The sequence below is a fragment of the Larus michahellis genome, chromosome 1, assembly GCF_964199755.1.
Source record: "Larus michahellis chromosome 1, bLarMic1.1, whole genome shotgun sequence".
Taxonomy (NCBI): domain Eukaryota; kingdom Metazoa; phylum Chordata; class Aves; order Charadriiformes; family Laridae; genus Larus; species Larus michahellis.
The window spans coordinates 221,699,800-221,717,487 of record NC_133896.1 but is presented as its reverse complement, the minus strand read 5'-3'; the positions used below and the strand labels follow the sequence as shown (position 1 = coordinate 221,717,487).

The 17,688-nt window shown below is 40.6% G+C and overlaps 1 protein-coding gene across 39 annotated transcripts in view; it reads right to left on the bottom strand.

Moving 5' to 3' along the window:
• Nucleotides 1-17,688, bottom strand: part of DLG2 (discs large MAGUK scaffold protein 2) — a 1,061,709-nt gene that overhangs the window by 565,381 nt on the left and 478,640 nt on the right. For all 39 annotated transcript variants that reach the window (XM_074572424.1, XM_074572415.1, XM_074572416.1 and 36 more), the window contains one exon: nt 12,923-13,084. In XM_074572424.1, coding sequence (XP_074428525.1) covers nt 12,923-13,084 — 162 coding nt within the window. The remainder of the gene's footprint in view (nt 1-12,922; nt 13,085-17,688) is intronic.

Below are 17,688 nucleotides of genomic sequence, written 5' to 3'. Positions count from 1 at the left end.
ATAAAATTTGAATATACATAGAGATTCCTATTAATTTCTGCTCACTTCTATTGATTTCAGCCTGGGCAACTCCACGGTATCACAATATTAAAGCTTTTCCTTGTCTGTACAGTGCTTAGGACAATGGAACCCTGCTCTACAATCATAGCCCCTGGGTAATACTATAACCTAAATTATCATCATCATCATTCAGATTGAATTAAGAGGCTTGGAAAGAATATGCATCTGGGGAGGAATCTCCGGACCAGTCTTGCTTAGATCATTACTGATAGCTATAATGAGAAGGGCAGTGGAATATTTGCTTTCATGTATTCAGGGGCCTGGAAGGACTGCACTAATAACCTAGTCAATAATCTTGACGTAGCAAAGATAAGATGATCTGAGCTGTGCTACAGGAGGATGACTGCAAGAAAGGATGAATTTCATCCTCTCCCACACCTCTCATTTTATTATCAGATGAGATCCTCAAAAAGAATTTAAAAGAGTTTCTGGCTTACAGTCCTTTGAAAATCAAAGGGAGCTGTATTCCTGCTTAAATTAGGCTGAAACCTACTTTTCCCAAAAGCCTGAATATAAAAGAATCTGGCTTTTCAAGATTATATATAAACACAACCGTCATCCCCAGGTTTAGCAGTGTTTGGGAAAACTTTGTACTTATCCACCCACACATGATCTTACCAAAGTCTGCAGAGAGTTCACCCACAGACAGACGTGACCTCCCGTGCTTGTATCTAGAATGGTGGAGCAACACCAACAACCCCCAAATTTCAGTCAGGCAAGTCCGGCAAAAATCATTTGGAGGCTGCTATTTTTGTTACGATTTCTTCCTCTGTAATCCCCAGTGGCAATGCAATGAGCAGCTACTATATGGGCTCAGCCTCCTTTGAATATTAAATTACTGAAGTTCAGAAGAATTTAATTAGTATCTCACCTACTTACCATCTTCCAATGATGCCTCTGCTACAATTATGGCGCTACATTGCAAGCAATTTCAGCTTAATTGAATAACTTGGGTAAAACCTGAGTTCCAATCGCCAGAATTATCTGTAGGAAGATAGCTATAACTGAGTTAAAAAACAGGAAAGGTGAGATGATCTCTATGCATGCTGTGATACCAGGTTTATGGCAGATACTTTCTTTTATTCACCCCTAATATCACCGTACTGTCAAAAGAAATATGGTTAAATAACATTGCAGGCATACCAATGGTCTGGGTGTGAGCAGTTAAGAATTACAAAGTCAAATCAGGCTGTCAAGTAGCAAAATGTAGGGTCTGAAGTATTTTCAAATACCCACCCCCTTGCTGGTTTAGCATTTTGTGCCTCTTTCCCTCTGGCTGCATATACCTATGTGCACTTCAGCCACTTACTGCCAACCTCCGCTTTCATGGTTCCTCACGCTCAACTATTTGTAAAATATATCTTCCTCCAAAAAACTTGCACTGTAAACTCCAGTAGCATAGAGCTGGTCTTGACCATCTCCTCCCTCTTTCCTTCCAGCGCAGGATAAATACCACATTCTTAAAATGGAAGCAAGAAATGAAAAAACTTTCAGAGACAGTGAAAGTGAGAGAGACAAAAAGAGCAATGGGACAAAGCTCAGATTGCATTTCCCTCATGCTGTTTCTCTACCCCACTGCATTTCATGTAGCTCCAAAGCGTCTCAGGTCCCCCGTGGTTTGAGAAAATGATCTGGTGTAGGAACTCAGCTGCTGAGTCATTCCACCTCAGCAAGAAAATATGAGACGAAAAGGTGTAGTGATAAAGTCGGTATATGAAAAGTTATGGAAGCCATAGATGTAGGTTTCAATGGGTCTCTAGTCCCGTTGAGTCTAAGTCATTCTAATCTGAAAATAAATCTGTACTGGGAAACAGATCTATCCTGCTTCTCTGCAGCTACACTGTAAAAAGAGTTTGACTGTGCAGCTCTCCAAATGAGGAAGATATGGCCCCTAAGCACAGGCTCCGAAGGCATAAATATGGAAATTCCCAGTACGTGAAGTGCTGAAGGAGAACAGGGGAAGCGAATTAAGTGTTCCAAAGGAATCCCAGCACTTCATGTTTTTAATAGCAGTAATAGACTGCAATGCTGATGCCTTACCACTTTGCCCAACACTTTTTTTCTACTGTTCGGAAACATAAAGACTGATGCGATACTCTGCTTGGTCGATTGTTGCCTTTCTCTATGCATGCAGTTCTATTTCCTTATTAGTCTTTGAGGTACAAGTGTTTAGTAGTCCTTGTGGCCCAGTTTACACTCCAAAATAGAGACAGGAATAAAATTCACTAATCCCAGTATCTTTAGGAGAGTGTAGGTGAGTAGCACTTTCAGAAATGGAAACCCGTCTTGGGTATTTTAACTGAGATTGCTTGAGCCACTTTTTCAGACATTCTCTGACATTACAGCCATTAGTAAAGTATAAGCAATGCTGAAACACCCTTTTCTGCACTTTACTGTACTCATTGCCATTTGCCTTAAGTAAATATCAACATCTCCAGGATACTGAAAAATAATGCCTTTTCAAAACAGAAGAAAAATTATGAACATAATAATTAGGAAAATAACCCAGTTTCAGCTGAAACCTCTAATCCAGTTCAGATCTGCTCAGTTTGCAGATTTGTTGCAAAATAGTAAAGGAAACCAACTGCCTAATGACTGCTAAAGAGGAAACAGCAGCAATTTGAATGTGAAATCAGATGCAAGTGTGGTCTTCAGAAGTTGGTTGATGACATTAACGCTCCTAGAGTGTTAAGTTGTTAACTTTGAGCTATTTTGGCCAATTCCCAGTAATTAATATGAGCCTTTATACTCACATCCTATGTACTATCACTGAAAATTCTGTTTCCCTGCTTGGCGTTTGCTCATCTACTTGATCAAAGACACAAATTGTGACACTGACTTCAAAGTAGAAATTTCTTTATTTGTTGAAAACACCATTACTCTTTTCAGCCTTTCCAATGTCATGTTATCAATTATAATAATTTTATTAAGTTGATTATCAGGTTTAATGAATTTTTCATTTTGAAGCACAAACTTCAAGCACTAAGCGCTGATTAAATCCAATGCAGCAATCCAAGCAGATGTTTATTACAACTGTAGTGGAAGGGAGACTTTGAAAAAATCAGCTATGTACACTTTCTCTGAGAATTCAGTCCCTTTCCGCATAATACACTTTAACATAAAAAGCTAAGTTGTAGCTCTTGCGTCTGTAAAAGACATGTTCTGTTCACGTTCGGAAGCTAACAGATACAGTTTGGTGTGTTTGAGTCTGATAGTTGAAAAAATCAATTGTATCTGCTGTGGCTCAGCGTTTCTGTAAGTCTCAGTAGAATAAAAGCTGCCCAGAGTGCTGCCATTTCAGTGGGCAACGGTGATCCACCAGACTTGATAACGTTCAAGTGTATTTCATGTTGCTTTTGCTCGAGGGGAAGAAAACCCTCCTTCCAGCAGTAAGAGAAATCAACACAATCTGTTCATAAAGATTACGTACCACAAAGGGGAGACAGGGAGAACCATGTCACCTATTCTTTCAAAGCAGCCAAAAAGCAAAATGATCAATAAGAGTGCAGTCGTCTTGAACAAGAAGGGTATCAATTGTTACACGTTAGCAGCTACCTGGTACAAACTTGTATGTCACGGGGGCTCGCAGTATTAACAGGATCCGTGTGTAGGTGTAGGAATGGATAAAACAGAAAAGTAAGGAAGAAATACCCAAAGGAGCAATGCAAGAATGGATCCTGAAGGCAATTCAGACAAAGTAACAAGCAAAAGGTACGCTGATTAACTACGAAAAATAAAAACAATAGCATGGGAACAGAAAAGACAGCAACAAAAATCAAGCCAGTAAACAGTGCAGATCTCAAAAAAAGTCACCTGAGTCATCAAGCCTGCTGACTGTTTTGTGACATTTCCCCCAATTGCATCAGCTTCAGTAGCAATATTGTCTTTAAAAGATTATTAGAAAGCAAATAACATGATCTGCTGAAATAGATGCGTTAATGGCAAAAAGCATTTTCCATTTAAAAATCTTTCTGAGAAGTCTCAATTAGCTATTGTTACCAAGATGTTACACAAATAATAATCTCTAAAACTCTTATTTAGACTAGATTCTTGAAAAGAGTTGGAAAAAAATAGCCAGTTCAGAAAGGTTTTTCTTTCTTTTAAATGCCAAAATTCTGTTGTTTTTTTTCACGGCTCCACAGCCCACAAAACTACATTACAGTAAGATGAAATAAGAGCCATGAGAAACAGAATTTTAAAAAGGAAGCACTTGGAAAGAAAATGTGTATTAACTTCAGTGCTTCTTAGTCAGGCTGCCAAGATATCCTTCCATAAGGTCTGACTAAACAGATTCTGCCCTTTTCATGCTGGAGGCAGCACCCATCCACAGCTTCTGGAGCTGCAAACCTCTGCTTTGTACGTTGTTTTACACCTGATACTGACAAAAGCCACCGCATTTTTGACGTGTCACATCACTGGATGTATAAACGCATGTATCTGCTACTGAGCGAGTGAATTATCAGGATATTCCTCGGCGAAAGGGTATTACGACAGTTTAATGCTTCGTTTAAAATGCAGAGTGGGTTCCCAAGTGCCAGTAGTAGCTGAAGTCTGACAGAAGGGCATTTCAGCTGCTGAGCTTAGGGAAACAACTAGTGTTAAACCTGTCTGACATCTCTGAGAAAAATCCCTCCTGTTACAGGCTGACTAATAACGCCAAGATGCTTTATTGCACTTTTCATCAGTAGGTCACAAAACACTCTGGAAAGGTGGCAAACATCATTACAGATACTTTACAAATATACTGACATTCTCGTACTCCTAGACTCGAAGAAAAGAACTGCAAGAACCCACAAATCTTATGTCTGAAGCATCTAGTAGCGATTCCATGGATTTATTGAATATATTGCATTTATTTCAGCTGGAAACCCCCCCACCTTTATAATAGTACATCTCTCTCTGTTTATTTTATATTTCATATGGCCAGTACCCCAAGGAAAAAAAACAGCTCAATGAATTACAGGGAAGCAAAAAGTAACTAGTAGTACGCAGAACATTACAGAAAGACGTCGAGAAAAAAGCATTCCTGGAATCTCTCTTTTTCTTCATTATAAGTGAGAGACATGGCCAGAAATAATGCAACATATCAGACTTTTTTCAAAAAATAAGACCTGGAAACAAGACTATCCTTAAGGAGAAATCTACTATCTGAAAAGAATGAAAGATAAACCAGCTAATTAATACTAATGGATAAAGAACCCAGTAGATCAGGAACGGAGAAAGTCTCCTGAAACTGCCATTTGGATTAACATTTGAAAAGACCTTCAACACCTAGGAGGCCCTTATAAAGTAAACAGTGTCCATAGCCTGAAAATATTTTCAAATTCCTTTGAAAATTCCTTTCTTTATTCTTCAGGCAAATCTAACATATAATGGGCTGGTAGATACTGTCAGAATTTGCTTTGCTTGTGTCCATCAGAGGCCATCATTTATTTTGCCAAAAAATAAAGGATTGCAATGCCTGAGGTTTACCTTAAGTTGCTGAGATTTCTCCAATTAAATCACCCACTGACAGAAGCAATTTTGGTTGGTTTCTTTTTAATTCTGTCAAAAGCTAGAAAGATAACAAGATACCCTTTGCAACAACATAAATCATGTGGAAAGCCATCAATCAGAAATCCAAGGCAAAAAAACCCCAAGCACACAAAACAATGGACTTAGCTACGATGACAAAAACCAAAAACTATTCCTCATTAGTAACTATTCTTTACTGTAATGTTCAAATTTTGCACCATTTTAGGACTTTCTTCAGAGTAAGACAAAGACTGCAAAAATGGAAGACATTCCTGCCCACGTGAAAGTGAGATACAAAATATTCTTCAGAATACTAATTTATAAGCTGCTTACTTCTCCTTGAAACGTAACGAAATAAAATAAAAATTCAGAGCTACTTTTCCCACTTCTCTAAAAGCAAGAACAAGCATTGGCACATTTGTGTTTCCTTTGTCTCTTTTTAATCCGATTGCATTTTTATATTAAAAAACATAGATGACAGATAACAGATCTATGATACATGCTTATCTGCTGTTACAGCAAGAGATAAGAGAAAAGCAGTACATGATTAAACATGTAACAAGCGTTGTATCTTAATGAAGCAACCTACTGAATATTCAGTGGAATTCACTAACGGATAGAGACTGCAGTATGGGGCTTTGCCAATAACTGCATATTAAAAAGGAGAGGGTGGTAAAAAAAGACAACGAAAAAAATAAAAAAATCATCCCCAAAACACAAAAGCTAGGAAGCTACCAGGCCAGAGATCAAAAGTATTATTATACGATCATTGCTACTGGGCTGAGCCACCCTGGGCCTAAAAAATGCTTCATGCAGATTAGCTGTACTTATAAAACTTAGTCAGTGTAAGCAAAGAAAAGAATGCAAGATTCAATTTTAGGTGGCTTGCTAATATACCCATGCATACATTAATACGTCCTCTATATAACCCCAATTCATTTTGTAACTGCAAGAGAAAGCTTCAGACTTCTGCTCCTGACATACAACAAAGCGTCAGCCCCTTGCAGTCCTCCACGGCTCTTAAGAGCCTCTGAAATGCAGCGTCTTCGCTCTGGAAGAACAGCCGGTGCTGTGGCACAGCCTCAACCGTTTGTCACACCTGAACCACAGAAATTAAAACAAATTCAGCCTTATCTTGCTCCATTCCCTATCGAAACTTCAACTCTAACATAGGGTTCATCCCCAGTTATAGGAATTAAGAATGTTCAGCAGCTCTGGAAAAATAAATGAGGTTTCTTATCACAGTTAGATGATCCCTCAAAAAGCACTAGGAACTATATTTACGCAGGAGTATCAGGCATGGCAATGCTGAAAGCTGCAGCAACCAGCTTTTCCTGTGTAAATCGGGTTCCCTTTTAGCTAGAGGTATTTACAATTACACGGGCAGGGGACTTTCCTGTAATTGCTCATTTACAACAGCTACACAGGCCTGTTGAATGTAATGTTGTCTTGCAGCTCTATGCGGCAACCTCTTGAGCTAATCTACAGCTCACGTGATCCACTGCAACATCATGAGAACCTTGGAGTTTGCAATTTTCACAGCACCTGTGAGCAGCGATTTAGTATTTTTTTGCAGAATTCAATAGTAAAGAAATAGTCCTAAAACTTTTTAAAATGAAAAATACAAACTGTTGCATATGAAAAAAAAAAATTGATATAGAATGTTTTGACCGTATTTATCCAAATTGTCTTTAGAAGCCAATTTTTACTGGTCAATGTTAATTCATGAAATAAATAGCTCTTACCTAAATCTACAGTTTTAGTCACAAAAAATTACCCTTTATGACAGTTTCCAGGAAGCTCAGGCTTTTCACAGAATATTTAATCATCCAGGCTCATCCTCAGAACCTCTTTCCCCCTCTCTGTTAATTTGTCAGAGAAGCACGGCAAGCACTGTAGTGAGGGCTGACTCACACTTGGAGAAGGAAGGCTTTGGAGATGACAAAAAAGCTGTTTCATTAAAGACGCAAAAGAGGCCTAGACAGACTCCAGGAGCCTTCCCAGGAATGACCTTCCTGCACCCAGGTGGATAAAAAGAAGAATGATAGTGCAAAGGACACTTTACACACACACCAGAAGTTGGAAGTTGGGAGAGACATGTCTTGGAGCAGAAACAAAACATCTTTTTCCCACTAGATACAGAGAATCTCAAATAATGGGTAAGATAGGGGCTTTTGCCATCATCAAGGAAAAAGAACTGATGGAATCAGTGTGCCGTGGTGATGGGAGAAGCAAACCTCCTCCTTCTGAAAAGCAATTTGCACAAATGTCAATTCATGTATAACCTTAACTTTGGAGACCACTAAGCAAATGAATTGCCCATTTGCTTCATGTGGAGACGGTTTTTCCCACTCTCCACTGGAAAGTCTTTCCATCAGTCCTGACTTTCTATGAGCTGTCAGCAACCCCACTGAGCTGCAGGACAGCATCCTGGGACGGAAAAAAAAAATAAAGGAAGAATATCCAGAGCGGTTCCTTCCCTTCTACAACGTGAGGCCATCAAAAAGGAGGCAACCAAGACGGTTTCTGAACTTCCTTGTTTAAAAATACCCTAGGCTAAGGTAATAACAGTAATTTACCTGGCTACTTGTTTTTTGCATAACTGCCATTGATGCTTACACTCAAACCTTGCATTAAATTCAAAATGGAGATAGCAGTTGGAATAGCCTGACATTTAAAATGTTTAGGCAACCAAGGAGATGCAAGATCTTTACATGGATTTTTACTTCTAAGTTTACCTAAAGAAAGTGGAATATACTTAAACCAAAATGAAATCTAACATCACAATAATACTAACAAGGTTCATTTAGAAGCCATAGTTGTCATTGATTTAATGAACACTGATTAACTGTGTTCCTAGGAAGAAGGGAAAGAGAGAGAGGAGCATGTAATTTAGAGGGAGAACTTGCACGTCTGAATTTCAGGTATGGTTGCGTTTTATTCAGATTTCCCAACACACCAGGGATTCAGAAGGCACCTAATTTCTAACAAGGCATTTTTACTGAATTAGCACTTTCTAAGCCGTATAAGAAGAACCTCCGTAGCATGTCACTCAAGCGTTATAGCGGCAGATCAAAGGATTCTGAGCTTACTGCACCATCTAGTGTCAAAAGAGAGAAAGTGCAATAAAATTATTTTAAACTATCTTTTTATTACATACATACTTTTTCCTTTAACAGACTAATAAAACACAATCTCATCACCTCCATAAGTTGCAAAGAACATTTATCATCTTAATATATGGCAACTCTCTCTTTCACAAAACTTCTCGAATGTTAGCACGTTAATACAGCCACGTAACTAAAAACTTCCTTTACAACTTCAGTGTTCGACATTCAAAGTTGCTGAAGCTGTTTAAAATGTTATCTTCTCCACACTAGTAAGCATATCAACCTTTAACAGAAGCTTTCAGGTTTCTAAAATTAAGCATTTTCCAGAACTGTGTTGAGTGTACGAGAAATGCTACAGGAAGAAAAGAAGCAGAAAAATAGAAAAGTAAAGTTCATGCAAGAAATCTGAAGTTACAAAAGCTAAAATCCCAGTGAAAAGAGGGTCTAGTTTTCATCAAAACTGTTCATTATTATCTTCTCAAAGGAAGTGATCTGGCTAGTGCACACTAGATTTCAGGTACTTAAAAGATAACAAGACACGTCAATATCAGAAAAACTTTTCACATTTCTAAACAGTATTTATCATAATCAATATCTGAGTGTCTCAAAGAGATTTTCAGAATGGCTGAGGACCAGATTTCTGATTATTCAGCACACAGAACTAGTGCAAGGTCATTAAAGAAATTGTTCTTTATAAAAAACTTCTGAAGTAACCAGTAATGACAAGCTCCACTAGGATATTTCTGGACTACATCAAACCACATAATCCAGAATATGAAATTACAGCCAAGTTCTTTAACAGTGTGTACACAGCAACTCAATATCAAATTTAAGATGCATCTGTTCTATGCAACACAGTACCTTGTCAGGCAGTTTGAATCACACATGTCTTCAAAAAGACAGGCTGAATCCTTCCACCCTGAGGGTTAGAAAGTTTTTCAAGAATCCCTGGAATGTTTTACTTAGAGATGTACGCAGGGGTATAGACGGGCCCACGGTTTCTCTGCCTGAACTTCAACCGTCCACAAAACCTGTAGCTGGAATGATGTGAGTCTGTGCTCAATCTGTCAAGCTGGCTTATGGATGCACACTGAGATGTTCAGTGGAATCTTGGGAGCACAGGCAGGGAGACGGTAGCAAGCAGTTTAACCGTACAGACAAGGTATGACTCCTATGGCTTCCAGAGGCGGCAGGGGGTACTGGGCAGTTGTGGGGGGCTGGAACCAGCCACCCTGAAGGGTAGTTTTCTGATTGCATGATCTTTGCAGACTTCTTTCCAAATGAACACAAACGTATGGAAACAAGCAACTTGTTCATCTGCCAAACTCAAGTCACTTAGGAAAAGTGATGTGATTACGATGGATATGTGGCTTGGCCTTGGGATACCGCTTTGGTTCCAAAGCATCTTAACTAGATTATTTTTATGCTCAAACATTCTTCTTTTATGACACTATTTCAAACATAAAAATATGGGGCAAATCATCCTGTCAACAGGGCACTTTGCAGCCACTAAACACAAAAGGCTGCCTCAAAAATGCTTTGAGAGCTTCACCCTGGGTCTGCAGACCCCACAGTGAAATTCAGGCAGCGAAATGCAGAGTCAGGCAGTGATTTAACCCCACTCAGACAGACAGCCACCCCCTGGTCATGCAATGTGCCTGCTGGCTGGGTGGCTGGTCAGACAGCTAGTCCTGGTGACACCGGAGGTGATGTGACCCCTCTCGTGGCGCAAGCGAACTCGTGACTTTCATTTACACACGATTTCCCCTTGCACCAAATGCTCTGACCTGTATTCAGGAAACTGGGGCGGAACGAGTCAACCTTTCCAGCGCAAACAGCCCTCGGTGCAGTTTCCTGACAGCTTTATCCCACTGCAATTGCCAGTGTCTTCTCACTCCTAAGACTGGCGTTGACAGGCTGTATTTGGACCCCAGCATTTGTTATGCATCTTCAGAGCAGGATTCCAGCAGTTCCCCCTCTCACGCAAGGAAACAAAATACTTAAATTGCAAGCAAACTTAGCCAGCAAATCTTTAAAAAACAGTATTTTCCATTTCCCTAGGAAGGCACGCTATGGGTTGAGAGGCAGTGTGCCTCAGATGTAGCCATTATTCACTGCAGCCGTGTTTACACATTACTACTGAGAAGAGCATGGAATACTTAATAATATTAGACTATGGGATGGAAAGTCTATAATTCAAGACAACAACCAATTCTGATTGGATTTTGGAGGGTTTGGAATGCTATTTCTCAACTATGTGGAAATTGCCATGACAAAAAGCTTCTGAACAGGGGCTTCGGTCAATTCCCAGAAACAAAAGGGAATCCAAAGCAGGCATTTCAGATAGGAAGGGTATCACAGTGCTATGAGCTCTAGCAGGAGGTTTACTCCAGCCTCCTGGGCGAATTCTCTACTGAAGGTTAAAAGACAGGACATAGACTGCAGCAGAAAGCAAGCTGGAACTTCAAAGCCATCTGAAAAGACTAATTACTATATTTAGATTAAGTGGCAGGCATGAGACACCGAATCTGAAGGAAAGAAAGGAAAGGGATGAAGTCAAAAACAGAAATCCTCAGGCGGAGCAGAGAACTTGCAGAAGACACTGATTTCCAAGAGGGAATACCACGTAGCTCCTCTCCTCCCATCACTTCAGAAAACAGTAGCAGAAAACAACTTTCTTCTGTCAGAACAGCAAATTAGACTGGGAGCTGTTTTAAGGCAACTCTAGATGTCTGGGGATACCCTTCACCTCACTTCACTATAAGCTTTTTATCATCATTTCTGCATTATTAGCTTGGATCATGCAGCCTTACTTGAAAGTCTCCATCTGTGAAGCAAAATATCTATTTTTGACTTTCATGAATAAGAAGCACCACAATAATCTTAATACTCGAGGAGCCCTAGAGGAGCAGGGATGTTTCCCCTCCAGGCAAGAAATTGCTTTGTCTTTGACTGTCCCCTGAGGTTACAAAGAGGCCACATAGAAGTGTCCTCTTCCAAATACCTAAGCGCATCTACCTCAGCATAAGATACATCACTGCTTGATAATGTTGGTTTCTGCAGTAGAAGTTGGGTAAGCAATCTGGAAAGCTGCTAAAACATGAAAAGACAAGCATGCAAACTACACACAGGAACAGCAAGAGCAGAAGACAGAGATTAATTCACGTGGCTATTCCATGAAGGCTCAATGAACACCAGCTGCATTCACATCAATCTTCAACAATAAACATTTCCTTTCACTTGTAACCGCACTGTACACTCTGCTAGACAAGCGATGCCCATTTCACAGGCCTTGCGCACCAGAAGGAGCAAAGCCCATCTGCCTTGTTTGCTGCTTAGTTAATTGCTGGAATAAAACCATTACCCAGAACATCACCACCTCTAGTACAAATATTCTTCTTTTTTTCCCGTTCCCAGGCCCAGTAGAAAATAAAAATAGGAAAATCATCATGCTCATGACCCCATCCATGCTTCTTTCATTAGAGAAGTTTTAGCACTATCTTCAAACTATTGCAGTCTTATTAAAGAACAAACGTAATTTTCAGAAATTGATTTCTCTTTGGTTATTAGACAGGTTCACTGTGAAGATAAACATTTTTTGCCCAGCAAGATATGTCAGAGGGCACCAGACACACATAGAGAGAAACCGTCTATATTTTATAAATAGCTGCCTTAGATAACAGAGAGATGTCTCTGCATCACCCTGAATTGCAACAAAACCCACAGAAAACAGCAAGTACTTGAGTAGTAAAGCAACTGAATAGTGGCAAATGAGCTTCCTTTTCAGGCACAAGTTATGACTTTGATGTAGCTTTTTGAGAGATGCAAAACCCAGGATTCTATCAGATGGTTACATTTACAGTATTTTTTTCCATTTCTGAACAAGGACAATCAGGCCTGCCATTCCAAAATCACTGTGATTTTGAGGCCGAGAACCTGCATTATTCCTCTCTCGACGTACAGCAAAAAAGGCTCATTTGCCCAGAATGATTTTTGCTCAAGCAAATATCTCACTCAAAGCAAAAAGCTCAGATCTCAACACAAAGCTTTTCCAACCAAACCATCATCTGTTACACTACAGCAAGCCTTAAAAACTCAACACGGGACAATCGATCTGCAAGGATCCCTTTCAAAAAGCAGCTTGTCTGTTTGTATGACAAAATAAGTTTCCCAAAGCGCTTCACGCTACATGTTTTCTTGTATTTGAGGACCAAAGCCACAGCGAATATCGATCCTACCTTCAAAGGAGAAATGTGCGACTGTAAGACGTATCCATGGACATTCTCTATTTGAGACAAGTTCTTCTCTGACACATGAACAAGCTCTGGGCCTCTCACTTCGTGGGTTAATCGAGGCAAAGTATGATCATGTGGAGCGTCCTCATCTTGATAACGATATTTCTAGAGAAAAAAGATCGCAAGGAAGAACAAATAAGCTTTGAGGAGGCAATGCACATCTATTAATGTAATTATGGGATACCAGATGAAGCATCAGACAGTAGACAGTATAACCCTCCAATTTCCGAATCTGTTCTGGAGACAATACCTCATTATTTTTTTAACATTTCATCAAAGAGAGAAAATATGGTATATCACACTGGTACACAAAACTTTCACAATCAGACAGACATCTGAGACGACATGCTGGCAAGGGTTGACAAAGAAAAAAACGACACGTTGATCGGCTGAGCTGTAGCGTTAGCTCACATATCACATCCCCACATTAATAACTGCACTTCTATAGCCTTCTTCCACAAAATATTGAGTCATTTTCCATTTAGCGCCATGTACTCTGATGCAGGAGAGCACACATGCACTTCCACAGAGCCACAGTTGGGCAGAAAATTACTCTCCAGTGAAGTTTTCCCCTTACCCGGAACGCTAATTATGGTGTGAGGTGTTATAACTCCCCGCTCCATGGAGAGGCTACATAAGAAACAGGAGGTAAGAAGCTTGTCCAAGGTCCAAAACAAAGCTTGTAACAACACGGATTATAACCCTAAAAATTAAATTAAATGACCAGATCTGTCCTTTAGCTAGAATCCTTCTTAAGAGGGCACCAGCCGCTTAACTGATGGGCCCGGCTGCGTCCTGTAGTGGGGCCAATGGAGCTGGCTGGAGCTGGCTGGAACCGGCTGGAACCGGCTGGAACCAGCTGTGTCTGGCACGGGCAGCCCCCGCCTCTCCTCACACAGGTGCCGGCAGTCCCCGCTGCCAAAGCCTTGCCCTTTCCACCCGACAGACGCACACACCGCCATTTTGAGGGAGAAGACTACTGAAGGGGTAAGGCAGCGGTGGGGGATGCCGAGAGGTTACGGCCGGGAGCAGGAGGAGGAGAACAGAGTGTAAACCAGAGGGGGAATTCAAAAGTCTTTGGCAATAAGAGAGGGGCAGATAGTGCCATTGTAAATGCCATTTTCAGGTGACAGGTATATGCTAAAATATTGGAATGAGCAACATCAAAGACTAAGGCTTATTTGGAAGGCCATATAAAAAGTCTGAAGTTCAGGTACGCTCACGAGGACGTTGTGAAGGAGACCTCTCTGCAGCTCCTCCATTCCACTTTGACCACGCAGATCTGGCGTGTTGCTCCATTTACTCAGCCCTCCACAGGAAATCATCCCAGTTTATTCCTGCCTTCACTCTCACGTGTGGAAATGGTTCAGCAGTTGCTAGTTATTCTCCAAATACACACATGACATGAGTTATTCTTTTCTTTTCTGGGATATGCCTGCAACCCTTCACATATTCACTTTTTCAGATAACATAATTAATGAATCTATAAAATGACTGGCACCAGACGAGTATTATTTGGGCATGAAGCCATCAGTCTAATAGATGGTACTCCAACCAATGTCACATTAAAGGCTTGGCACACAGATCATTTAAGCCTCAAGCGATCAATTATTTTTTTTTCGAATCCAGCGAGTACTCTTTCAAAAAACACGAGTACTCAGAGACACCCTCTTTAAAGTGAGTCACTTGCTAAAACGTGATTAGGAGAAATAACTGCAGAATACCAGAATCATCCCATCTCCCTGGGGAATGGTAAAAATTCAAATGTCCAGTGACAGCTTTCCAAAGAGACAAGACAGCCGTGGCAGATGCCATAATGAGCTTTGGCCAGATCATTCGTGCAGCTTTACTACAAGAAGAAGGGTAAGGTGCCATTAAAGAAAGACTATCTCCTCACGTCCATCAGCAAGCTCTTTCCCCATCACCGCGCTGCGGTGTAGCCGTTGCATAAATGAGAGCCAAGGCCCAGAGGAAAGTGGCTCACCCTGAGCCCTCTTCTCCCGAAAAGCAAAACACTTCTGTGCATCTCCACTAGTAGATTTTCCCATGAAAACCTATGCTTTGTAATTAAAATTGATCATTTTATCCGATAACTGCACATTCCCCTGACAACTTCAATAATGTCTATGTTCATGCGCCATAAACTGGAAAGTTTACAGAACAGGTTTCCACTTTTCTGTTTGTCTTTATCTCCCTCCCACCCCAAGCCCAGCCTTCTCGTTCTTCACGAAGTACAAGCCTAGAGCATTTCTGGGTCAATCCTGTTACGTGTTTGCCTCATGTTCTTAGCACCGAACTCATTGATTTTCATACATCTTTCCTCCCACAGCATCTCTTCACTGAAATGCTTTCAGCTGTGAACCAAAACAGCTTGACACAGCAAAAAGCCAGTGGTAAGGCTGAAAATACCAAACCAGAATTAAGACTGTCCTGCAGAAATGCCTCATTCGTCTCCATCTCTCTGTCCTGATGGGGTCCTGCAAATGTCCTTGAAATTACCGCATTCCCTAGAAACCAGAGCTTTCTCTAAGGGTTAATTCAAATTTCTGGAGGGAAAAGCATGATTGCACGGAAATGCTACTCTTCATTCGACAAAAGAACAGGTGGATGTCTTATGATAATTAAATTACAAATCAGTGCCTGCTGCTGACAGGGTATTGTACGCTGCCAACTAGCATCAGATATTTAAAATCCTCTGTAATTACCTATAATGGGGGAGTGGAGTGCGCTACTGTGAATTTTTAATGTGAACGTGCCTTTTTATAAGAGATCATTCTCCCTACACTGTGAGATTATTACAGCATTACTGCTCCTCGTATCGCACTGTCTAAAAGAGCATTCTAAGGCTGTGTTTGCCAAAGAGTTGTCAGCTAAACAGGACTGAAGATATGAGTCCAGCAGAAGGTAATGGTCAAAAGCTTTACATTCCAACAAAGCCAGCTCTCAAGACAAAAAAAAAAAAAAGAAAAAAAAAAAAAGTGGGAAGTTACAATACCAGTTACAATAGCCAGACTACTGCACTAACGTGGAAATACAGATGTTCTTACAACCTACTTTTGACAGATTATCAGTGAATTAAGATATTCGGGAATCTGTCATTTAATTTTGGGTCATAGAGAACTAGTTTTTACAAAAGTCCTCAGTATTTTTTTGCAGTTATGATCGCTTTGCTTTGCAGAAAATGCAAACAGACCATTTCATTTTAGATCAAGGCAAATTGACCTGTGTCCTAAGCTGCTGAATGTGGTCCTACTGGAGTTGGCATTCAAAAGCACATGTATCTCTTTTCTTCTCTACATGGCTCTTTGGCTGAACCACGCTCCAATACATCACACATTGCTTCTGCTTACAATAGAAGGGCTGCAAAAGGAGGGAGCAAATTGTTTCGAGTCTCAAATGCTATTCCTGTTTTACAGTCCTCAGGAGGGGCCAGACGTCTGCACCTTAGAAGCTGTGGGTCTTCATATAACCCACATAATTTAAAGACCACAGGGAAAGGAATTTCTGCAGAAAATTTCCCATGTGAGACAACGACCTCTTGCAGGTCCAGGGTCCCATTGCAATCAGGATAGACAAGGTACGCAATTGGGTCCCAACGCTACCTGCCCCTTATCCCTCGCTCACTTGCCTTTTCCCTCAACCTGGTATTTGAGCTGCTTTGCAACTCCCATACAGATTAACCCCACTGCTAGTCATCTGCTGTAACCTTGACCTGGGAGCTACCTTTGAACAGCTTGATCGTCACCTCCCTTCTGCGTGATATTATCATCGAATCATAGAATCATAGAATGATTCGGGACCTTAAAGATCAACACCCCTGCCCTGGGCAGGGACACCTCCCACCAGCCCAGGCTGCTCCAAGCCCCGTCCAGTCTGGCCTTGAACCCCGCCAGGGATGGGGCAGCCATAACTTCTCTGGGCAACCTGTTCCAGTGCCTCACCACCCTCACAGGAAAGAATTTCTTCCTAACATCTAATCTAAATCTCCCCTCTTTCAGTTTAAAACCAGTACCCCTCGTCCTATCACTACACTCCCTGATAAAGTCCATAATTCAATACAGTGGATTTGTTCACCCTTTTAGCAACAGGCAAAAACTAAAACCATAATGGACTTGGTCCATTTAGACAAAAGTTTAATCTGCAAAGTCCCATTAAAAATTGTTACTGTCACCTTGCCTTACTTTTGTACTCAGTTTTTGCAGTGGTCTTCAATGTGTTGAATTTTACTGGCACTGCTCTCCAAAGGCAGCAAATTTCAATGTCATACAGATGAGTATCTTGAGAAAACAAACTTTACAATTTGCACACACAAGTCCTTGGGCATTCATCCAATCATGAGTAGAAATAATGTTACTCATCCAACTGATTGCAAATGAGCAACACAGCTTGAATTCTGAATATTTGCAATCAATCTATAGAGTAAAAAGAGAAAAAATACTCTTCTCGTTATATAAAATGGAAGAAATCACAATCTGCTTGCCAAGACTGTGGAAGTAGATTAAGAAGCTTAAATCATTGATAATTATACTTATTGTGAATGACTTGCTCTTTTGCTTATCAAGTAGATTTCTAAAAAGCTTGTCACTACATCACAGCAATACCTTTCATCCAAGAAGCCCAAAGAGCTTTACAAGTGGTAGTCAAGTCTGATAACATCCTGTTGAAAAAAAGTATGTGCATCATCTAAAGGTGGGTAAAATTAGGGCCAG